This window comes from Oncorhynchus keta, chromosome 19 (assembly GCF_023373465.1).
Source record: "Oncorhynchus keta strain PuntledgeMale-10-30-2019 chromosome 19, Oket_V2, whole genome shotgun sequence".
Taxonomy (NCBI): domain Eukaryota; kingdom Metazoa; phylum Chordata; class Actinopteri; order Salmoniformes; family Salmonidae; genus Oncorhynchus; species Oncorhynchus keta.
In genome coordinates, this window is record NC_068439.1 from 41772694 (window position 1) to 41797813 (window position 25120).

The window sequence follows — 25120 nt, forward strand, 5'->3', positions numbered from 1 at the left end:
TGTGTGTGTGTGTGTGTGTGTGTGTGTGTGTGTGTGTGTGTGTGTGTGTGTGTGTGTGTGTGTGTGTGTTTGAGTTGAACAGGCGCTCCCGCATGAACAGACTGCCGCATTGCACAGAATACCTAAACAGCTGTGGTCCCCATTCGGAGCGATTGATCATGTCTCTGGATCAAACAAGGGGAGAGCTGACTGCTTCAATCCACATCTCATCTCACACACAGGCTTTAGCAACACATAGGAAAATAAATTCATCAGTACGCTAAAAGTTTAGTGTCACCTTATTGAATTGAAATTAAACGAGCTAACGTCACTTTGTTCGAAAATATTTCGTAACTAGTGTAGTTACTATGTAGTTGGGTAACATTTGCTTTGTTTTCCTATATGGTAACTGTACAACTTAATGTACAGTATATGACCTCCTTCTGCATTTCATATGTGCAATGTCATTCCCTGTGTTTGCACCACACATCTCCAGCTCTGTACTCGCCTCATCTTGGAATCACGGACTTCCTGCCCATATGGCAACCTGCTTATTTCCCTACGGCACCTTGACATTAACTGATGATCTGTCGCTGACTTCCGGATATTTACTTCCTCCTATGGGACACGGGGTGACAATTCTATATCCTCGCACAGCAACTGGACACACCTGAGTAGAAAAGCCATAACTGGTGGCGGAGCCCGTGCCCCATCTCTCTATCTGGCTAAATATGATGGAGTGGCCAAGCAGGCAATTCAGAGGCTTGTCAAAATGTCGGCCACAGGGAACTCTAGCAAGCTGAGGACATTGAGAGAGGAATGTGTACATTGCATTTCTGGGTTGTGTTAAATGGTGATATGAAAGAAAAAGGAGGTCATTAGCATTATGCAGATGCTGACACTGCACCTTCGGGTCAGGATGAGGGGTTTCGTGTGTGTGTGTGTGCACGCGCATGGGTGGGCGAGGGCGTACGTGTGTGAGTGTCTGTCTTGGGTACAGTGTGAGAAGGCTAGTCACGTCCGTCTGACACACACACACACTAGGCTAGCATGCTGAGCATGTGTTGAGGGGCACCGGGGGGAGCCCCTGAGCTGTCAGAACAGGATGGATGCAGAGACTGCCCTGAATAGCAACAGGCTCAGGGGAAATACTAGCAGCACCACGACACAACAGTTACAAAAAGTTACACTGTGGCCTTCACAACACGCTACGCTATCGCTAGGCTACGCTATCGCTAGGCTAGTGCTGTGGCTTTTATAAAACCGCTAGGCTGCGCTCCGCTGTGGCCGCACAGAACAGAACAGCACGCTACGCTACGCTAGTGCTGTGGCCTTCACAGCCCTGAGGAGGAGGATCTGCTTTGCCTCACAAAAGAGGCCAGGCGCTCTGAGCTCTGCTCTCTGGGGACCTGCAGCTAGAACATTTTTTATGTTTGATGTTTAGAAGCATGTTGTTGAGGGATCTCCGTTTGGCAGACAGTGTCAACGTGGGCAGGGTTTTGATAGAAAAAGACAGTACATTTCAATCTCTATACACAGAGAGGCACTGACTACAGTCAGTTGTCCAACTGAATGTGTTCAACTGAAATGTGTCTTCAGCATTTAACCCAACCCCTCTGAATCAGGGAACAGTACTTTGCTCAGGGGCAGAATGATAATTACGTTTTATGACATACAAAGACAAGATTTTCAGCGATCAGCTAGAAATCAGTCCTTTGGCACTTTTCCTTAGAATCTATAAACCATAATAGCTTCCCCCCAAGCACCTGGGAGGGGACACTTAAAGGGGAAGGTCAGTGTGATATTATCACTTTAAAAAGGTTTCCCCATTACATCCCAGCCCAATATACGCCCATGCCTTTAACGGCTAGTGGGATAGCCTATGCAAGTGGGCTCAGTGGATTACGGGCAATTGAAAAAATGGGGACAGTACTGTAAGGGACTATATTCTAAGGGCAATCCATGTTGTGTCCCTGTGGAAACCCTCTTGCACTCAGCTCCCTTTTGAAATGAATAGGGGTCTTAGTGCACCACTGCACCTGGCCTGAAAACTGCTGAGGCAGCCCACTCTTGCATTCCTTCTCCTTTCTCGCTCACTCCCTCTCTCTGGGTCCCGTTGGCAGGTTGGCTGCAGGAAAGGCAGCTCTTAAGTGGATTTCGGAGCAGCAGAGAGGCCCGCAGTGTGAATATTAAGAGCGCTTCGGCTTCCCTAGAAGCTCCTGAGTCAAACAGTCAGCGATAGCCAGGCAGGCCCTTTTTTTAATTTTGTGAATGGGAGGAGAGTGCTAGTGAGAGAGCTAGCGACGACGCTCCACGTCGGGTGTCAGGAGTGCAATTGTACACAATCTATCAAGGAGAGGAAAGTTGAAATTAACATAACTGAATTGGGAACGGAGGGTTTCGGAGGTAGGGAGAGTGGGTTTCTCTGTTCAAAATGGGTGGTTTGCAGGGGGAAGGATGTGAGAGGAATGTTTAAGCAGAGAGGGAAGTCTTCTTACCTGGAATGCCTGGTGGGGTTTTCAGGTATTTCCCATTGAAATGCTGTATCACCACTTCACATTTCTCCGTGGACTCCATCCTGTAGCAAAAAGAAAAGGACATGGCTAAATTAATACAACTGGGGGCATTACACATGATGAACACACAAAACCTGCTATAAAACATACAATACAGTCCTTTCACATCTACAGTTGACATTTTAGTCACTTAGCAGACGCTCTTATCCAGAAGTGTCGTGAGGGCATACATTGTTGTTGTTTCACACGTCGTAACACGTTAACCAGGCAGTATACAGTGCATTCGGAAAGTATTCAGACCCCTTGCCTTATTCCACATTGTGTTACATTACAGCCGTATTCTAAAATGGATTAAATAGTTTTTTTCCACGTTATCAATCTACACACAAATACCCCATAATGACAAAGCAAAAACAGGTTTATAGAAATGTTTTCAAATGTACTCTAACTTTAAAACTTAAATATCACATTTACATAAGTATTTACAAAAGTACCCTTTACTCAGTACTTCGTTGAACACCTTTGGCAGCGATTACAGCATTGAGTCTTCTCGGTTATGACGCAACAAGCTTGGCACACCTATATTTGGGCAGTTTCTCCCATTCTTCTCTGCAGATCCACTCATGCTCTGTCAGGTTGGATGGGGAGCGTTGCTGCACAGCTATTTTCAGGTCTCTCCAGAGATGTTCGATCGGGTTCAAGTCTGGGCTTTGGCTGGGCCACTCAAGATCCATTCAGAGACCAGAGAATCTTGTGTCCCATGGTCTGAGAGTCCTTTAGGTTCCATTTGGCAAAAGTATTTTACTGAGGAGTGGCTTCCATCTGGCAACTCTACCATAAAGGCCTGATTGGTTGAAGCTGCAGAGAAGTTTATTCTTCTGGAAGGTTCTCCTTTCTCCACAAAAGGAATTCTGGAGCTCTGTAAGAGTGACCACCGGGTTCTTGGTCACCTCCTTGACCAAGGTCCTTCTCCCCCTATTACTCAGTTTGGCTGGGCAGCCAGCTGTAGGAAGATTCTTGGTGGTTACAAACTTCTTCCATTTAAGAAGGATGGAGGACACGGTGTTCTTGGGGATCTTCAATGCTGTTGGTATCCTTCTCCAGATTTGTACCTCGACACAATTCTGTCTCGGAGCTCTACAGACAATTCCTTTGACCACATGTCTTGGTTTTTGCTCTGACATGCACTGTCAACGGTGTAACCTTTTATAGACAAGTATGTGCCTTTACAAATCATGCCCAAACAAATTAATTTACCACAGGTGGACTCCAAGTTACAGAAACATCTCAAGGATTATTCATGGAAACAGGATGCACCCGAGCTCAATTTCAAGTCTCATAGCAAAGGGTCTGAATACTTGTGTAAATAAGGCATCTGTTTTTAAAATGTTTAATACATTTGCAAAAAAATCTATATTTTGTAAAGATTGTTATTTTATTTAATACATTTTAGAATAAGGCTGTAACATAAACTGTGGAAAAGGGGAAGGGGTCTGAATACTTTCCCAATGCACTGTATAGCCTACTCAAGTGCCGTAGCCGAATACAACTTTTACAAATATTGAGTACCTAAAACATAACATATACTACATGTAATATGTTTAAGTATGCACGGAACATTTTCTATGTTGAACCAATTTCGATTCGAGGCCCTATGACGACACGTATTGTTTCCCGTGGCTCACGGCTGAGAGCTTACAGCATGTGGCTGAGTCATTTTATGACGAGGCTAATTGAGGAAGTCCGTCCGTGATTTACAGTGATATCCAAATTCTCCTGGGCTAATTGAGGAAAGTGAGTGGAGTGAGTAGTAATGGGACATGAGAGACTGGAGAGAGAGCGGACTGTCCGTGTGTCATGGAACAGGAAGGGTGGCGTTACGAAGGGAGTGGAGTCACACAGTGCAACTGTGACTCATCTCATTTACAGAGAACAAAGTAAGATCGTATTAAACCCTCGCCTCCCTCCGCCCCGACTCAGACCACTGATCAACTAAACATGTACGTACCAGGAAGGGGTCTATGATCCATCTCTCACTCTATATCACTTACTAGCTTCCCCTTCCCCGCTATCATCCGCCATTCTTTACTTTCTGTCTTGCTCTCGTACTTCTCTTTTTCTGTTCCATCCTTCCTTTCTCTCTCCCTTTTCTTTCACCCCCTTTTCCATACGCATCTACCTCTTTTTACCCCCCATATTTGTCACATGTTTCATCCATTTCTTTGTTATCCATCTCTTCCCCCCTCTTACCTATTTTTTTACTCTCCATCTTTCTCACCTGTCTTCTTTCTCATCTGTCTTCATCCCTGTTACCCCCCCCCCCCCCCCCACCGTTCTCTCTCTGGCAGTGGGTCCTGTAGTGTAAGTGGATCAGGTCCCTCTGTCTGCAGAGGTAACCTCTCTCTTTAACGCAATACTAAGTCAACCCATCGCCCTACCATAGGCACTGTGTGGACTTGAATTGATTTTATACTGTATGCAATATGGTAACGAACTTCTGTCACAAGTGAAACTAGTGGTTGATTTGTAATTGGGAAAATGTATCCCTCTTGTGAGCAATTGGATCAGACCCAGACTGACAACTACTCTTTATGACCTACTCTGTTTCTCTCCATCCTCTTTCTCGACCTCCCTCCGTTCGCTTTCTCCCTCCCTCTATTAAAACCTGTTCTCTCTCTCTCTTTTCTACCTTTTTCTCATTCTTTCTCTCATCTCCCTTCTCCCCCCTCCTTATCTCTTTCAGGTCTGATGAGCTCCCGACAGCCACCCATCCTCTTCCTGGCTGCTCTGCGTGAAGCAGGGAGCAATGCATGATGGTTAAAGACATCAGGTGGTCTTGTCCACAGTGATTAGCGGCGAAGCCCCCAGTAATGGGCTCTGATAACAGTAATGGTGGAGTGCAGAAACACTTAGCAAGGTTTACTCTCGCTAATGCCCCTCTGTCCCTCAACATCTGTGGACTAGAGGCTGGGGCCTTCTATCTCAACACCCAATGAGTCTCAAATGGATGGGGCCGTATGGGACTATTTAGTGCACTGCTTCAGACCAGAGCCCAGGGAAGCTATCAACTATATAGGTGGTAGGGTACCATTTCGGACACACCCTCGCCTTTCTCTTTCGGTTTTTGTTTCTCCCCCATTTGAACAGGTGGCCTGTGACAGCCGTGTGTGTACGTTCGTGCGTGTATATGTCCGCGTTAGTCTGTCGGAGTCTGCCTGCCTGTCCTTCTGTAACCCGCTGTAATAGAGTGGGGAATAGGAGGGGACTGCAGCACGGGCTGAATAAGAGAAATCCCTGCAAGATGGTGTCATTGTTCTCATCAACACCTTCCTCTGGGTAAACAAGCCGGGAGTGTTGTTGTGTTGGGGGGCGTAAACGACTTTGAAGGGATAGCAGGGTCAACTCTCAAGTTTTACAGGAGGAAAGTATAGCCTCAAACGGCCGGATGATGTGCAAACAAAAGTATGTGCAGCGTGTGTATGCGTGTGTCTTTTTCTCTCTCCCACACGCATCCACACCCACAGGCCGCAGGCAGGCACTACCCTTCAGGCTTCAAAACACTTGTCAACGGAGTGCGTGTGCTCCAAGCAGGTATACCTGGCGAAGCCGACCCCTCTGCTGACCCCGTTGGCGTCCCGCAGTATCCGCGTGGAGATGACGTGACCGAAGGGCTTCAGCATGTTCTCCAGCTCCTGCTCATCCATGGACACCGGCAGGTTGGAGATGTACAGGTTGGTGGGGTCCTGCTCCTGTTGCTGTGGAGGGAGAGCGCGATTCAGATTCTGAAAAACGGTATTGTCTCAACAGTTAATACGGCGTAAGAATGATACAGAAACAAAGATACACAAGGAGAGAGAGCGAGAGAGAGAGATAGAGAGTTAGAAAGAATGCGTCAGTTACGCTTCAAATATGTACAACCAGTGCCTTGCGAGCTGTCACGAAACAACTTTCATCACAGGCAACTCTGTGTGAACTCAGATACAGCTTGGTCTCCGCGATGATGACAAACACATTCACACACACAGTCAGAGCATGCTTTGCTATGCTCGTCTATGCGAGCAGTGTGCGTGGTCACGCACACTGTATCTGTGCAATGGAATCTGTGTACGTGGGTAATACTGTATGTGTGTGCCAGCATATGTACCAGTAATCTATGCATGCCAGTGTGTGTGTGTGTGTGTGTGGTGTATGTGTGGTGTTTGGAGTGTGGAGTGTGGAGTGTGTGTGTGTGTGTGTGTGTGTGTGTGTGTGTGTGTGTGTGTGTGTGTGTGTGTGTGTGTGTGTGTGTGTGTGTGTGTGTGTGTGGAGTGTGTGTGTGTGTGTGTGTGTGTGTGTGTGTGTGTGTGTGTGTGTGTGTGTGTGTGTGTGTGTGTGTGTGTGTGTGTGTGTGTGTGTGTGAGAATATGCCAGGGAATGTAGGATAAGATTAACTTTAATATCCCAGAGGTGGAAAATGTATTTAGACACTATAAAGGACACATTTAACATAATAAATACAGTGCCTTCAGAAAGTATTCACTCACCTTTTTCCACATTTTGTTGTGTATTAATGTATTATTAATGTATTCAATTGAGATGTTGTGTCACTGATCTACACACAATATCCCATAATGTCAAAGTGGAATTTTGATTTTTAAAGAAATGAATGAAAAATGTAAAGGTGAAATGTCTTGCATCAATCAAATATTCAACCTCTTTGTTATGGCAAGCCTAAATAAGTTCAGGAGTAAAAATGAGCTTAACAAATCGCATAATAAGTTGCATGGACTCATTCAGTGTAATAATGGTTTAACATGATTTTTGAATGACTATCCCATCTCTTTACCCGAACTCATCACTCAGTACCACTTCATATTTTCAAGCATTGTGGTGGCTGCATCATGTTATGGGTAAGCTTGTCATCGACATGGACTGGGGAGATATTTTGGATACAAATACACGGAATACGGAATAAGCACAGGCATAATCCTATAGGAACACCTGGATCAGTCTGTTTTTCCATCAGACACTGGTAGACGGATTAACCTTTCAGCAGGACAATAACCTAAAACACAAGGCCAATTCTACACGGGAGTTCCTGACCAAGACAACAGTAAATGTTCCTGAGTGGCATTGTTACAGCTTTAACTTAACTTTTTACTGCAGTGGACTAAATCAGGGTCACACAGAGTGATTCTTGATAGTCTTAAACAAATCTACGTTGATAAAAAAGTATACACCTCACACTCATGGTTATGTGCTTAAAAAAAAGAAGACACCATGTCAAATATAGAGCTGAAATGTATTCAATTTTGAGTTTGCATCCCAATATTAAACTTGATATACAGTTGAAGTCAGAAGTTTACATACACCACACATTTTTTGCTAACAAACTATAGGTTTGGCAAGTTGGTTAGGACATCTACTTTGTGCATGACACAAGTCATTTTTCCAACAATTGTTTACAGACAGATTATTTCACTGAAACACAATTCCAGTGGGTCAGAAGTTTACATACGCTAAGTTGACTGTGGTTTTAAACAGCTTGGACAATTCCAGAAAATGATGTCATGGCTTTAGAAGCTTCTGATAGGCTAGTTGACATCATTTGAGTCAATTGGAGATGTACCTGTGAATGTATTTCAAGGCCTACCTTCAAACTAAGTGCCTCTTTGCTTGGCAACATGGGAAAATCAAAAGAAATCAGCCAAGACCTCAGAAAAACAATTGTAGACCTCCACAAGTCTGGTTCATCCTTGGGAGCAATTTCCAAATGCCTGAAGGTACCACGTTCATCTGTACAAACAATAGTACCCAAGTATAAACACCATGGGACCACGCAGCTGTCATACCGCTCAGGAAGGAGATGCATTCTGTCTCCTAGAGATGAACGTACTTTGGTGCGAAAATTGCAAATCAATCCCGGAACAACAGCAAAGGACCTTGTGATGATGCTGGAGGAAACAGGTACAAAAGTATCTATATCCACAGTAAAACTAGTTCTATATCGACATAACCTGAAAGGCCGCTCAGCAAGGAAGAAGCCAATACTTCAAAACCTCCATAAAAAAGCCAGACTATGGTTTGTAACTGCACATGGGGACAAAGATCGTACTTTTTGGAGAAATGTCCTCTGGTCTGATGAAACAAAAATAGAACTGTTTGGCCATAAAGACCATTGTTATGTTTGAAGGAAAAGGGGAGGCTTGCAAACTAAAGGACACAATCCCAACCGTGAAGCACGGGGGTGGCAGCATCATGTTGTGGGGGTGATTTGCTGCAGGAGGGACTGGTGCCCTTCACAAAATAGATGGCATCATTAGGGATGAAAATTATGTGGATAGCAACATCTCAAGACATCAGTCAGGAAGTTAAAGCTTGGTCGCAAATGGGTCTTTCAAATGGACAATGGACCCCAAGCATACTTCCAAAGTTGTGGCAAAATGGCTTAAGGACAACAAAGTCAAGGTATTGGAGTGGCCATCAGAAAGCCTTGACCTCAATCCTATAGAAAATGTGTGGGCAGAATTGAAAAAGCGTGTGCGAGCAAGGTGGCCTACAAAACCTGACTCGGTTACACCAGCTCTGTTAGGAGGAATGGGCCATAATTCACCCAATTTACTGTGGGAAGCTTGCGGAAGGCTATCCAAAACGTTTAAGTTAAACAATTTATAGGCAATGCTACCAAATACTAATTGAGTGTATGTAAACTTCTGACCCACTGGGAATGTGATGAAAGAAATAAAAGCTGAAATAAATCATTCTCTCTACTATTATTCTGACATTTCACAGTCGTAAAATAAAGTGGTGATCCTAACTGACCTAAGACAGGGAATGTTTACTCGGATTAAATGTCAGGAATTGTGAAAAACTGAGTTTAAAGGTATTTGGCTAAGGTGTATGTAAACTTCCGACTTCAACTGTACATCACAGAAGACTGAAATATAACAAAACTGTTTGACATAGAAAAACCTGATTTTCAAAGTTAAAAAAAAAGAGTCATTTCATAATAATAATGAAAAATCTGAATAACATTCCACCCATGAGGCCAAAGAGGGCACGTTTGGTCATTGACTGCAGGAAAGGGCTACATCGGCTTGAAAATGTCCGTCTAGCAATCATCAACAATCATCTTGACAGAGCTTAAAGAATTTGAAGAACAGTAATGGTGTTGTAAAGCTGTTAGAGACTTCTCCAAAAAGACTACATCTGTAATCGCTGCCAAAGTTGCTTCTACACAGTATTGACTCAGGCGTGTGAATACTTACCGTGTGTAAATGAGATATTTCACTTTGCCATTATCGGGGTATTGTGTGTAATCCATTTTGAATTCAGGCTGCAACACAAAAAAGGGGTAGGAATACTTTGTGCATGTACACGTGTATGGGTGTGTGTATGTATGCCAACTTGTGAGTGTGTGTGTGTGGTATTTTTATGTCAGTGTGTGTGTGTACACCAGTGAGTGTGTATGTTTACACTAACGTGTGGTCTGTAGCGCCTGAGGGTTCTAGCTAGCGGGGGCACAGCTGGCGGGGCAGCGCCAGGGAGAGAGGGTGGCAGCAGGCCAACAGCGTCTCTCCAATACGGCCAGTCTGGACAACCACCAGCACATCTCAACGCACCCTTTAGCCCGCCGTATACAGGGCCACACTGGAGTACAAGCAGCCATGGCAAGGCTTACATTTGAACAGCAGCGTCTTCTATTCTCCTGAATGGGAGAAAGGTGTGCTGTGATACAGCTAGCAGGCAAACAGGTTAGCTAGCAGCCCTGAGGGCTGACACCTAGACATGATACTTCACTTTAGCCACAGAGAATAATGACCAGCCAAGGAATTCACTTTACCAGCAGCCTCTTCCCATTAACTTAATGGGAGCCGGCTGTGTTGTGCTGCTAGCAGGCTAACCAGCTAGCACAGGCTAGCAGCCCTGAGGGCTAACACCTATACATTTACATTTGAGTAATTTAGCAGACACTCCTATCCAGAGCGACCTACAGGAAGGAGCAAGTAGGGTTAAGTGCCTTGCTCATGGGCACACTTGCATATTTTTCACCTAGTCTGCTTGGGGATTTGAACCAGCTACCTTTCGGTTACTGGCCCAGCGCTCTTAACAGTTAGGCTACCTGCCGCCCAATAGATGGTACTTCACTTTAGCCACAGAGAGGAATGACAAAACCCGACTCAGACATCAACAGAAATTAACGTTTCAAAATGGCCTCGTTCAGATGTAGGCGGAACAAACTGTGACTGATGAGGATCGTAAAAATGTCCAGTGTAGATGTTTAGCCACTCCCCAGTGCTTCCTCCCTGTCCCTTTTATGCTTAATCCCTCTCTCTTTTAGCTTCCTCCATCTCTTTTTGCTTCCTCCCTCTCTTTTTGCTTTCTTCCCCTCTCTTTTGGCTTCCCCCCTCTCTTTTTGCTTCCCCCCCTCTTTTTGCTCCCCCCCTCTTTTTGCTTCCCCCCCTCTTTTTGCTTCCCCCCCTCTTTTTGCTACCCCCCCTCTTTTTGCTTCCCCCTCTCTTTTTGCTTTGCTTCTTCCCCCTCTCTTTTTGCTTCCTCCCGCTCTTATAGCTTCCTCCATCTCTTTTTGCTTCCTCCCCCTCTCTTTTTGCTTCCTCCCTCTCTTTTTGCTTCCTCCCTCTCTCTTTGTTATCGATAGAGAGCACAGGAATTATCTTGGATGTCTTGTTCCGTCCGACTGTCGGTCCTTTCTCTGATTAAGTGTCTTATCGAAGAGGACATGTAGGATCAGATTAAAGCCCATCATGGACAAAAACCCATACTGGAAAAACAGGAAAACACTGGTCTTCTAACCAGGAACTCAAGTTGCTAAAGTATGTTTTACATTTCCAGTGTATTCATGAGTTATTGGTGGGTTTAACGTAATGGAGGTAGTACAAAGTGAGCTTCCAACTCTTAATTAAATCGACTTCTATACCGTTTTATTCCATAAAAGCCCATTGATTTCCAGAAGGCCAGTATTCAGAATTATGTCAGATATGCTAAATTCAACATTAAGGCAGACACTGATTCACATAGTTAGACAATGCACATGCTCAGCTGTCGGGCCGTAAATGAAACAGTAATCGAGGCGACTGTGTGTGTTTGTTTGTCTAAGTGCATGTCATAATGTGTGTACCAGTGTATGTGTGCATATGCAAGGGTATGAGGATGAGCGGGTGTGTGTGTGTTTGTATGTCTAAGTGTGTGTGTGTGTGTGTGTGTGAGTCGTTGCTTGCTGGGGCCTTGACGAAGCATCCTCTTGCCATTGAGCTGTGCTATAGAAGGTTAATGGAACGCCTGCAGGCTGTGAGGGCTCTTTGATGGGGATGACGGATGGCACGCCACGCCTGAGCCAACAGCCTCTCTCATATTAAGGGCTGCTCTGTTTACCTCAGTGTAATTTCAATGAAAATTACCTCATTATAGGGGAAGAAGAGTGAACGAGAAAGAGGGAGGGGAGAGAGAGGATGAGCTCTGATTTGACATGGAGAGAGATATGACACATAAAAGAAAGCCCTTGTTGCCTTCGCAGTGTACTTAAGTAGAAAGACATTAACAGTGCTCACGATCTGCCTCCAGGCCATCCAGGTTGTATTCATTGAAATGATAAAAGCGAGAAGAGACAGACAGATGTGCGTCTTGACTGGGGGCACTGTATTTGACACTACACTGGTGCTCTGATTTCCCTCCCTCTCCTCCCCTCCCCTTCCTGTTCAGAGTGAAAGAGAGGATTAGAGCATGCTGGGTAATTGGCTCTACAGCCTCTCATGATTAGTTTTCAGAGCGCCGGCAGTTTCTTGTCTTCAAGGGGGTAAGGGAGCTCAAGGCGATCGGATGACCCCCAGCCACAGGAGGGCGCCAAAACGGTAGCTGGGGGGGGGGGGCAATTAAAAACAAAGACTATAGTGTTTCTGGGGAGGGCTATTAGTAACGAAACAGTTCTGTTTGTGTGGATATGTGTTTAGTTCTCTCAAATGTGTCGCCAGAGGGAAAAATACAGTAGAATGTGTTCTAAGTGCTCATCGTGGAACCCCAGGTCGGTGGTACCCGTATAAAAGCTCCACCAACCAGGTGGGGAATGGGCATGATATAGAGAGGGAGACAGGCAAAGGGTGAGACGGGAGAGAAGGAGAGGGCGTGTGAGAAAGCGGACGAATACATCCCCCTCAGTTCAAAAGCAGCCCCGGGTTTAATTTGTCAGGAGTCAGAAGGAACCAGAGACAAAAAAAAGCAGCAGTACAAATAACTGTCAGTCAGACAGGTTCTTTGATGAGCCCTCTTCTGCTCCCAGCGATAGCCCCCCCTCCTCCCCGAATGTTGGGATCAAGCCACCTGCCTTTGAAGGTTCTGTTGTCAAGCACGTCCAAGCCGACACTTTCCCTGTCTGCCCGCTGCACTGTCCACACTCTCGACAGCCACACAGAGGGGATAGTAAGGGGGTGAAGGGGGACGAGGGACGAGGGATACAGAGCTACATGTGTTAAGCGTGTGTTTGAGGGGATTTAGGTCCTTAAGAGGGCGCTATGGAATTCTGTGAGCATGTGAGAGTACAGATATCACCACCAACCCCCCTCCCGCAAACACACACATTAGCACTCATGCATCAATGCACGCACATGCACTCACATCCACGGAGAGAGAGCGAGAGCGAGTGAGAGCACGCGATGTCCCTATGCTCCACACTAAGGCTACCAAAACCCACATCCCAGAATTCATGCAAAGAGATGAGACGTAGAAGAGATGTCCCCAAGTCGGCCATTTCCTTTCAATTACGGCACGTTAAAAACAAACAGATCCTAAACTGCCTGCCTGATATTAAGTCATAACTGCAAGACTATAACACAGCAACAACGAGGCGATAGCAAAAACGGCCGCAGAAGTTTGGTTTTCTTTCCATCCCTTTTACCCCTTCTTTCTTTCTCTCCTTTCTGCCCCTGATCTGACATACAACGCAATCGATCCGTTAACTGCTCGTGCCATTATGCCAATGAAATGCAATGTAATTGCGCAGTAAGTCTGGACGCAGTCTATTACTGACCATTCACCAGAGTCAAAAGCGCCACCTTTGCGTTCACCTCGATGACAGTTTGTTTCATTCTGCTAATCCACCACTCCACTCCGCCACAGAACCTGTCCTAAAATTAGCATATGTTGCTACGGAACTGAGTCTAATGTCTCACATGAATTACCGACCTAGCGTTCTTTCACTTCCTGCGACAATCTATGTCAACGGCAGCTTAGTTGGGTACGACCGACCCCGCCGAGGCACCAAGGTGTTTAGTTGCGTGTACCTTAACACTTATTCACACTCTTTAATTGCATGAACTCACCCGGTACCACCACAGCACTGTGCCCCTTGACAAATGCATAGGAATATGGTTTATTGCCACTTATGTAAAATAGGTAGCTGGTACTGTTATATATTCTAATCTGCTGAAGATGTTAGATGCCTTTGAGGGAACAAGAGGTGGTGATACATTATTAAGGATTTCCGCACACTGTCAGCCAGTCAGGAAGCAAGGGCTTTGTTTAAGGCTAAGAGGCACAATCCAGGCGGGAGGTGGGCTGGGTTGGCATCCTGGGTTGGGTGGTAAATTATTCATCGGGCAGAGATAGTTTGGGGTTGGCAAACAGGGTGTTGGAATGTGCCACGGCGTGTCATGCGGTTGTGCTGCATGTACGTAAGAGAAAGCAAACACACACCAGAATCAATGGATCATTTATTCTGGTAAAAAAAATCACAACATACTAAATTAAGCTCACAAACAGCAGTGTTGGGCAATTTGGAAAGCCACAGTCAGTCAATAAATAATATAATAATACTGGTAGGAAAGGTTTTCCTCTTTAGCGCACAATCTGTGGATAATGCACAATTGGAAATGTTCAAAAATGATGTAAAACATCACAGCACAATTGAAAAGTATATGGCACATGGAAACCGAATGAGCGTGGTCTACGGTGATGGGTGGGGTGGGCTGAGAGTGGCTGAGGAGCAGGATTAAACAGCTTATGTTTGGTCATTCACATATTCATTTACATTACATTGCTATGTATGTATTTACATTATATTGCTATGTGACTGCTTTATATAAAAGTACCACGTAAAATGTGTATGCAAAATGTATGTATATGTAGTAGAAAAGCTGTATCATTAGCAATCTGTTTAAGAATATTAGTCCACGTTCAACATACATTTAAAACATATCTTAATCTACACACAAACCTTTACATTAGCTCACTGGTATGACAACTATATTAACCAGATGAAGGGAACCCACAGACTTGCTACCTCTCTCTCCCCCATGTTCTCCTTTACACAGGCATGTACGTGGGAGAAGATCACACCTTTTCCCAGTAAAACAGACATAACACCTCTAAAATCACGGCAGCCGTCAGTGCCGAGCCTCATACATTTTTATGAAGGGTTCATGTGAATTTAAAATGGGTCGATATGTGCTTCACCCGCGCTTAATCACGGCCACTGATTAGATTTTGTGTCTCCCTCGGTGAGCTAATATTCCAGAGATTAAAATTTCATGTGGAGCTCATATCAAAAATCCATTATTAACATGGAAGAAGATGGGCACAGTGTCCTGGACGGCCTCAACTCTCTTCCTTAAGAAGACACACAGGCTATGACTTAAACAGGCAGACAAAATACATTTTTTGATCAAATTCCTAGGTTGGTCTCATTAAGTCCAATAATGTCCACAATCAGGATGCTTCCTCATCTCCCAAGATTGAATAACATCACTAAACTCTCCGCCATTGACATAATGCGCTTACAGTATTTCCCCCCATGACAGTGTTGCTACAACAGCTCATTGTGTTCTTGGTAAATGCATTTCTCCTTCTCAGGTCTAATGCATCAATTATGATATCATTTTGGGAGATTGAAGTCCTGTTCATGACGTCATTTGGCAGGCGGTCATTCGTTTAGACTCGTTTAGGGCGTGTTGCTAGATGGTGTTTGATTTCTGTGTTGACCAGGAGGGGACCTCTCCTACGACACGCCGTCGGGAGCCATGACTGTAAATTATTGATGATTCACTCAGAGAGGGCACCGGTCTCGGCCTAGATAACCTAGCCAGCTTGGATTCTCATTCTCAATTTCTACCTCCCATCTCACCATCCCTTCTATTCAGCTCAGAAAACCTCATCTTCAACAAAGGAGCAGAGATTGTGGTGGTATATCTTTCCCTACATTGACTGTATGATCCAGGCATTCCAGTTCATGGTAATCAAAATGTGTTGATACCGTATAAAATGGGGTCTTCATATTTCTGCGTAGAAATATCTACTGATATATAAATGTCTATTTTATCTCACAGATCGGGGAAGATTGAGATGCTCTGTTGCCTTGAGTATCAAATGACTACAAAGCCCTTCCTGTTTCATGAGCTGAAATAAAAGATGCACAAAAAGCGTATTTCTCTCAAATGTTGTGCACCAATTTGTTTACATCCCGGTTAGTGAACATTTCTCCTTTGCCAAGATAATCATGTGACATGACAGGTGTGGCATATCAAGATGCTGATTAAACAGCATGATCATTACACAGGTGCACCTTGTGCTGGGGACAATAAAAAGGCCACTTTAAAATGTGCAGTTTTGTCACACAACACAATGCCACAGATGTCTCAAGTTGAGGGAGTGTGCAATTGGCATGGTGACTGCAGGAATGTCCACCAGAGCGGTTGCCAGATAATTTTATGTTAATTTCTCTACCATAAGCCGCCTCCAACATCATTTTAGAGAATTTGACAGTATGTCCAACCGGCCTGACAACCACAGACCACGTGTATGGCATTGTGTGGGCGAGCGGTTTGCTGATGTAAATGTTGTGAACAGAGTGCCCCATGGTGGCGGTGAGGTTGTGTTATGGACAGACAAGCTACAGACAATGAACACAACTGCATTTTATTGATGGCAAAAATGATAATGCACAGTCCCATGTCGCAAGGATCTGTACACAAATCCTGGAAGCTGAAAATGTCCCAGTTCTTCCATGGCCTGCACACTCACCGGACATGTCACTTTTCCCACATTTTGTTACTTTACAGCCTTATTCTATGACAAGGCAAAAACAGGTTTTTAGACATTTTTGCTCATTTATATATATTTTTAAATATATATTTTATATATATTTTTAAATTAAATGAAAATATCACATTTACATAAGTATTCGGACCCTTTACTCAGTACTTTGAAGCACCTTTGGCAGTGATTACAGCCTCAGGTCTTCTTGAGTATCACGCTACAAGCTTCACACACCTGTATTTGTGGAGTTTCTCCCATTCTTCTCTGCAGATCCTCTCAAGCTCCGTCAGGTTGGATGAGGACTGCTGCTGCACAGCTATTGTCAGGTTTCTCCAAAGATGTTAGATCGGTTTCAGGGCCACTCAAGGACATTCAGAGGCTTAGCCCGAAGTCACTTCTGCGTTGTCTACACTGTATGCTTAGGGTCGTTATCCTGTTGGAAGATGAACCTTCGCCCTAGTCTGAAGTCCTGAGTGCTCTGGAGCAGGTTTTCATCAAGGATCTCTTTTGACTTTCCCCTGTTCATCTTTGCCACGATCCTTGTCTCGTAGTCTGTCGCTGAAAAAACATCCCCATAGCGCCGACCACCATGCTTCACCGCAGGGATGGTGCCAGGTTTCCTCCAGATGTGATGCTTGGCATGCAGGCCAAATAGTTCAATCTTTGTTTCATCAGACCAGAGAATCTTGTTTCTCATGGTCTGAGAGGCTTTAGGTGCCTTTTGGCAAACACCAAGTGGGCTGCCATTTGCCTTTTACTGAGGAATGGCTTCCGTCTGGCCACTCTACCACAAAGGCCTGATGGGTGAAGTGCTGCAGAGACAGTTGTCCTTCTGGAAGGTTCTCCCATCTCTGCAGGGGAACTCTGGAGCTCTGTCAGAGTGACCATCGGGTTCTTGTTCACTTCCCTGACCAAGGCCCTTCTCTCCTGATTGCTCAGTTTGGCTGTGCAGCGGGCTCTAGGAAGAGTCTTGGTGGCTCCAAACTTCTTCCAGTTAAGAATGATCGAGGCCACTGTGTTCTTGGGGACATTCAAAGCTGCAGAAATGTTTTGGTACCCTTCCCCAGATCTGTGCCTCGACACAATCTTGTCTTGGAGCTCTACGGACAATTCCTTTGACCTCATGGCTTGGTTTTTGCTCTGACATGCACTGTCAACTGTGGGACCTTATATAGACAGGTAATGTAGAAGAATTGCTAGAAAATTGTTCCCATTGTTCCTCAACTGCAGTGTATGATATACAATTTTCTAGCTCTGAGTCTCTACATTTATCCAATGTAAAAAAAACACAATTTTCTCCTGAGTGGCGCAGCTGTCTAAGGCACTGCATCGCGGTGCTTGAGGCATCACTACAGACCCAGGTTCAATCCCAGCCGGTCGTGACCGGGAGATCCATGAGGCGGCGCACAATTGGCCCAACATCGTCCTGATTAGGGGAGGGTTTGGCCGGCCAGGATTTCCTTGTCCCATCGCGATCTAGCGACTCCTCCTGGTGGGCCGGGCGCTTGCAAGCTGACCTCAGTCGCCAGCTGGACGTGGTTTCCCCCGACACATTGGTGCGGCTGGCTTCCAGGTTCAGCGAGCAGTGTGTCAAGAAGTAGTGCGGCTTGGCAGGGTCGTGTTTTGGAGGAGTTGCAGCAATGGGACAAGACTAACTACTAATTGGATATCATGAAATTGGGTCGAAAACAGGGTAAAAGTACAACAACAAAAAATGTACAAATCTTGCTACATAGGACCGAATCGAGCCGGTTGGCTATATTTCTTTATTTTAAAAGTTATGTCTTAAAAGTGGGTCCGAGGCTCAGAAAGTCACCATGCATGCCATCTCCATTGTGGATGAGTCAAATGATCCGCATCAGCGGACATCAGAGACTTCAAAGCGTTTTGTCTGAAAGAACCTTCTGCTGGCCGGTCTGCCAGCACATGGCTATGTTAAGATTGTGGACCCCAAGATCTTCAGTGTTTACTCAAGGGCAGAAGGCAAACTTAGTCAATAACTCACACACATGCATATGCATGCACACTAAACATACACACAAGGGGTACTTCTGCTTACCAATATGTATTTTTAGTAACGGGCACACAGGAAGAGGTTATTCTGCAACATGGTTGCATTAGAATACAGTATGTAAAGAACAGTCATGTTTAACCATTGTACTTACACCACCTGAGCTGACTTACAGTATTAGTTATATAACATGAAAGCAACAATGAGCAACTTTGGATGCCACAGTATCGTCAAACCACAAACGTTCTCTCTTGGGAGAAATGCAATCCTCGCTTAGGAATTCTACACCGCAAAGCCAATACCATTATGCTCTATTCCCGTTTCGTAAACATGCAGAGAATAACTAAGCCAAGTTAAAAGCTTCATTTGTTTTCCCCTAATGTGCCGACACTCACAAGCACCGAGATTGGCACATAAAGCCTTCACCGTGGCACAAACATCATACGGAAGAGAAAAGAAATAGCACGCTTCACGCCGCCACATCAATATCCAGCAGTGACACAAGAGCACTGGAGAATGAGGCATGACTGAGGCCCTGAGATATTGAAATGCATATCTTGAAAAATGATTTTGAGGCCCAAACAGAGAAGCAATAAAAATGTCATAACGGAAGTTATCTGTTTGCACGCTGGCAGTCAGAACGCATTACAATATCAGCTGACGTACTGCGGCGCCGTTGTCGAATCTAGTGTATGTAGAACCTAGGACTTTTGTCACAGTTATAATTCAAATCAAAATATTGAATTGATTTGGGTACAGAACAAAATGTGTAAAGGGGTCCCAGAGGATAACAGTCACTTCAGACCCGAAACCGATGACGGAATCAGAGTCAGTCAGATCTGTATAACTCGTGATAACACGCCAAATTGACCAAACTAATACTTACTTGCAATTTCCCTGTGTCAACATCAAAGCGCCACATTTCTTCATACAGAATCAGACCGACATGATATCATTGTTGCTGTATGGCTGTAGTGTCTCATTGGCTCATTAGCACCAGATGACCTGTGTTGAGGGGCCGGACGGCTGCTTGTAACAGTCTAATTAGCATATAAATGGGCTGTAAGAGAAGTAGTGCTGTTAGAGGCTGGAGGAGATAGATAATGTGTTTGTCACGGACGCTGATGATACACTGAGTGAACTAACAAACTTAACGACCCACCCTTGTGTCTCACTGAGATCTCCCCACGTCTCAACAACAGTGTGTGTGTGTGTGTGTGTGTGTGTGTGTGTGTGTGTGTGTGTGTGTGTGTGTGTGTGTGTGTGTGTGTGTGTGTGTGTGTGTGTGTGTGTGTGTGTGTGTGTGTGTGAAGACGCATGCATGACGGAAGGGCTCACGTTTAGCGACCCTGCGACATTAAAAGCGTCGAGACAAATTGGTCGTGATGGAGACGGGACGCGAACGTCCAGATCACAGTGTGTAAAGAGACATAGTTAGGGACCTCTGGTCCTCGGTGGAGGATAGAGGGAAGGTTGGGACAGATGCTCTCTAAGTGAGGTAGTCTTGAACTGAGGTCAGGGGTCAAGGAGGAGAGCGGTGAGACTGTGCTCATTTCATTGTGATGTCACACACTTCGGCAACACTTTACAATTGTCTGGAAGAGTGAAGTGATCTCTATTTTGAATTGCACATTATTCTCCACAAATTGGGGTATTGGCATTCAATGAGTTATGAGTAACATACATCTAAGGTGCTAATCAATCCACCAGACACAAAATTGGCCCAACTACACTGAACATTTTACCCCAAGCCTCCACATAGCTTTCTTGATGCACCTGATATACCACAATTTACATATCATATACTGCTCCCACGTACTCCACTTATCATTTGTTTTTTTAATTCTACTATTTCTCTTTTTTCCCTCTGCATTGTTTGAAAGGGCTCATAAGCAGGCATTTCACTGTTATACACACTCTATCAATTCGTCAGTAAATAAGCCTTTGTTAGAAAATGGAAACTCATCAATCCTTTATCGTGGCATCATCTAATGAGGTCTTAATTCAAAGTGTGTGTGCATCATTAACAAGGCCTGCTGTTTGAAGACAGCACTTGAACGGGCCTTTCATCTCCACCACAACGTGCGGAGAAAACTGGTCCTATTATGCTGCTGCGTAAAAAACAAACAAGCAAATGTAATGTTTCAGCCCCTGTGAAGACTTGTAAAATACTTCCAGAATATTCTTCTTTGATTTGCATTGTAGAGTCACACTATACATCTCTTGACTGGGACAATGGGATTAAGAATGAGGAGAATTGCTAAAGTTGGTCAATTGGTAAACCAGCAATGTTTAGGACCTGGGAGGCTGCCACCAGATCAAAAACGTCAACTTGCTTTACTGTACCCGGTAGTACAGTAAATGTTAGCCCCATGACTCGCACCCTGGCAGCAGGCATGAGTGATTGTGTCACCGTGTGATGACATCAGAGGAGGCTTTGGGGGCTAACAGGTGTCAACCATGATTGGTGACACCGTGTCCATTTACAAGACCCAACACAAAGATAAAGGGATAACGATCAACGCCCATAGCATACTTTTTCACCACACCCTGTCAAGTGCCTTTCCCGTTGTCTCTCTACCATTACTGCTATAGCCTACAGCCTAACAGAACGTGCGGTTGTTGTGTTGATTCCAGTGGTATGGCCTCATGTGACTGCTGTGTGCTAGCTGCATTAGTGCGCCTGCTGTCTGCCTACAGGGTGCATGCGACGCAACGCCCCCACATCCCCCGCTGCTATAATTACACTAATTGGAAGTGGGAAAGGAATGCAAACGGGATTACAGGGCTTTTCTGCACGGAAAATCAGCTGGAAAAGGTGAACAGGAGAGGAGAGCAGAAGAGGCCGGTGCAGTCCTGCAGTCACACATTCTGTTGTCCTGGCATTTAATAACATGGCCAGGATTCCTTTAAACACAGCGAGGCAAACATATATATATATACACACACACACACACACAAAAAAGGTTTGAGTGTTGTCGTATGTCGGCAAAATGTTCAGCCAGCATGCCAGGTAAAGGCATGATTTCAATTACCTAAACACACAATACATATACATGAGCTCAATTGAATTAATTGCTCTAATTCATGGAGATGTAATCCTCTCATTTGACACTCAAGCACGCATGGTATCACAGTCACTGTATGCATGCAGATTTCAGGCAGCAGACTGGAGGGACTATTAGTTTGATATCTACACATGATGAAAACTTGAAATGGGTGTGATATCTGTACATGGAATGATGAAAAGTGGATATACACACTTGCTGACACGAGGGCGTAATATTGAAGGTTAAAAGCGAGGGCAAGTATAATATAAACCCTGCCAAAAGCATATTTCCTCCCCAGTTGGCAAGGGAGAGCAACAACCCAGGCAGGTTTCATTCTGTAGAAAATCGGTCTGATTGTCTTCTGTTTGTGTGCTGTTGTGTGGCCACTGAGGCGTGGGACGCAGAGTGTGGATTCCCTGCAGGCGATGGGGACTTAATGAAGGAGAGACACACTGGAAGCAAACAGGGCCCTTGTCAGTTCCACTGAACCACAGGGTCATGCAACTCAGCTGTCCTCCTCACCAGCAGGGGGCAGTGTAGCAGTGTCGAGTCCAGTGGGAGGTGGGGGTGTTTACGTGTCAGTTAGTGTGTTTGTTTACCCAGCTAAAGAGCTGTGACAAAGGGAAGTCACCAAAAGGTTGATTCAATTACCTCCTGACTCCTACTCACTGACCCTCTTACAAAACATTTCCTGGTGCTTGTTTCCATCACGTGTTCTATCACGAGAGATCTTTGTCAGGTTCACTCCCTATCACTGTGTACGTCTCATCGGCACTGTCTCATTTAAACCGCATGTATGTCTCATCCTGCCTTTCATCGCTGATCTATTAGCATGGGGGTGTTAAAGAGAACACACAACACAGGAAGTGAACACTGAGTAGTCCACCTCCTCCCTGCTCCTCTGTGGGTGTCTCCATGTGGATTAGAATGTGTTGTTTGTCTATACAGCTCTTTTGTTTCCTCCTTGCTTGGTTGACGACTGCTCAGCGCATTTGTCTTCCACTGATGCTCCCTAACTCTCTGTTAGTTACCGAGCATAATTAGCACGCAGGCACGAGCCGCGGACTCCCCGGACACCGCCAAACTCATTAAATTCCACTGGCGTTGTTTTTTCACTGGCTTGCTTTAGCCCAATATTAATCTTCCTCTCTCACCAAACTTTAATTCTTTGATAAATGTTTATTAAAAAAAAAAGTGAAAAAAAGCTTTCACCCTCATGTAATAATGGCGTGTATGTGTGTTTGTGTGTGCACATGTGTTCACTTTAATGGATATTATTGAGGTGTGGATTTAAGGTCGGGCCTTAATGAGGAGCTGTCTCATTAGATGTGAGGTGCTGCCTCTGTTTCTTGTAGAAACAGGTCGAAGAGGAGACCCGGTGCACTCCTTGGGCCTCCAGTCAATGACAGTCATACATCTCCTCTCACCAGCAGGCCACACAAAGATCATTGTCTGTTGTACAGATGTAGGATCTTAATTTGATCACCCTGTTCCAGGAGAACTTTCACACATTTTTTAATTCATAGTGTATTTGAGGTTTAAAAAGGCTTCTGAGGTTTGTAATTTACACTTACAAATTTCAGACTTGATTTTCCACAATGAAAAATGTATCAACCCCTACAAAAATGTCCATGAATTATAATCCAAATAATTCAGATTTTCTGTTGCTGCAGGATTATTTTCCTGCTGTAGCAAACTGGCTCAAATTAGTATTCCATTCGGAAAGTATTCAGACCACTTGACTTTTTCCACATTTTGTTATGTTACAGCCTTATTCTAAAATTGATTAAATAGATTTTCCCTCATCAATCTACACACAATATCCCCAAATGACAAAGCAAAAACTGATTTTTAGAAATGTTAGCAAATTTATAAAAATATCACATTTACAGTACCTTGCAAAAGTATTCATCCCCCTTGGCGTTTTTCCTATTTTGTTGCATAGCAACCTGTAATTTAAATGGATTTTTATTTGGATTTCATGTAATGGACATACACAAAATAGTCCAAATTTGTGAGAGAGAAAAAAAAAGTTTCTAAATATTCTACAACAAAAAAAGTATACGCAAAAGTGGTGCATGCATATCTATTCACCTTCTTAGCTATGAAGCCCCTAAATAAGATCTGGTGCAACCAATTACCTTCAGAAGTCAAATAATGAGTTAGATTGCACACAGGTGGACTTTATTTAAGTGCTCTCGGTATATATACACCTGTTCTGAAAGGCCCCAGAATCTGCAACACCACTAAGCAAGGAGCACCACCAAGCAATTGGCACCATGAAGGCCAAGGAGCTCTCAAAACAGGTCAGGGACAAAGTTGTGGAGAAGTACAGATCAGGGTTGGGTTATAAAAAAATATCTGAAACTTTGAACATCCCACAGAGCACCCTGATTCAAAAATGTAAAGAATATGGCACCACAACAAACCTGCCAAGAGAGGGCCACCCACCAAAACTCACAGACCAGGCAAGGAGGGCATTAATCAGAGAGGCAACAAAGAGACCAAAGATCACCCTGAAGGAGCTGCAAAGCTCCACAGCAGAGATTGAAGAATCTGTCCATAGGACCACTTTAAGCCGTACACTCCACAGAGCTGGGATTTATGGAAGAGTGTCCGGAAAAAAAGCTATTGCTTAAAGTTAAAAATAAGCAAACAACGTTTGGTGTTTGCCAAAAGGCATGTGGGAGAAACATATGGAAGAAGGTACTCTGGTCAGATGAGACTAAAATTGAGCTTTTTGGCCTTCAAGGAAAACACTACCCAACACCTCTTATCACCCCGAGAATACCGTGAATACCGTGAAGCACAGTGGTGGCCGCATCCTGCTGTGGGGATGTTTTTCCATCGGCAGGGACTGGGAAACTGGTCAGAATTGAAGGAATGATGAATGGCGCTAAATACAGGGTAATTCTTGAGGGAAACCTGTTTCAGTCTTCAAGAGATTTAAGACTGGGATGAAGGTTCACATTCCAGCAGGACAATGACCCTAAGCCTACTGCTAAAGCAACACTCGAGTGGTTTAAGGGGAAACATTTAAATGTCCTGGAATGGCCTAGTGAAAGCCCAGACCTCAATCCAATTGAGAATCTGTGGTATGACTTAAAGATTGCTGTACAACCTGTGCAACCCATCCAACTTGAAGGAGATGGAGCAGTTTTTCCTTGAAGAATGGGCAAAAATACCAGTGGCTAGATGTCCCAAGCTTATAGAGACATACTCAAGAGACATGCAGCTGTAATTGCTGCAAAAGGTGGCTCCCCCAAAAGTATTGACTTTTTTTTAGGGGGGGGTGGGTTGAATAGTTATGCATGCTCTAGTTTTCAGTTAAAAAATAATCGTATTTCTTGTTTGTTTCATATTTTGCGTATTCAAAGTGGTAGGCATGTTGTGTATATCAAATGATACAAACCCACCAAAAAATAATTTTAGTTTAAGGCAACAAAATAGGAAAAATGCCAAGGGGGTGAAAACTTTCACAAACCACTTTACATAAGTACTCAGACCCTTTATGCAGTACTTTGTTGAAGCACCTTTGGCAG

At 44.5% G+C, this 25120-nt stretch overlaps 1 protein-coding gene across 6 annotated transcripts in view; it reads right to left on the reverse strand.

The window, feature by feature from the left end:
- LOC118397695 (RNA-binding motif, single-stranded-interacting protein 3-like) overlaps nucleotides 1-25120 on the reverse strand; it is a 348179-nt gene that overhangs the window by 67152 nt on the left and 255907 nt on the right. For all 6 annotated transcript variants that reach the window (XM_052470599.1, XM_052470597.1, XM_052470596.1 and 3 more), the window contains 2 exons: nucleotides 6093-6250; nucleotides 2478-2557 (listed from right to left, as the gene is read on the reverse strand). In XM_052470599.1, the coding sequence (XP_052326559.1) occupies nucleotides 2478-2557; nucleotides 6093-6250 (238 nt within the window). The remainder of the gene's footprint in view (nucleotides 1-2477; nucleotides 2558-6092; nucleotides 6251-25120) is intronic.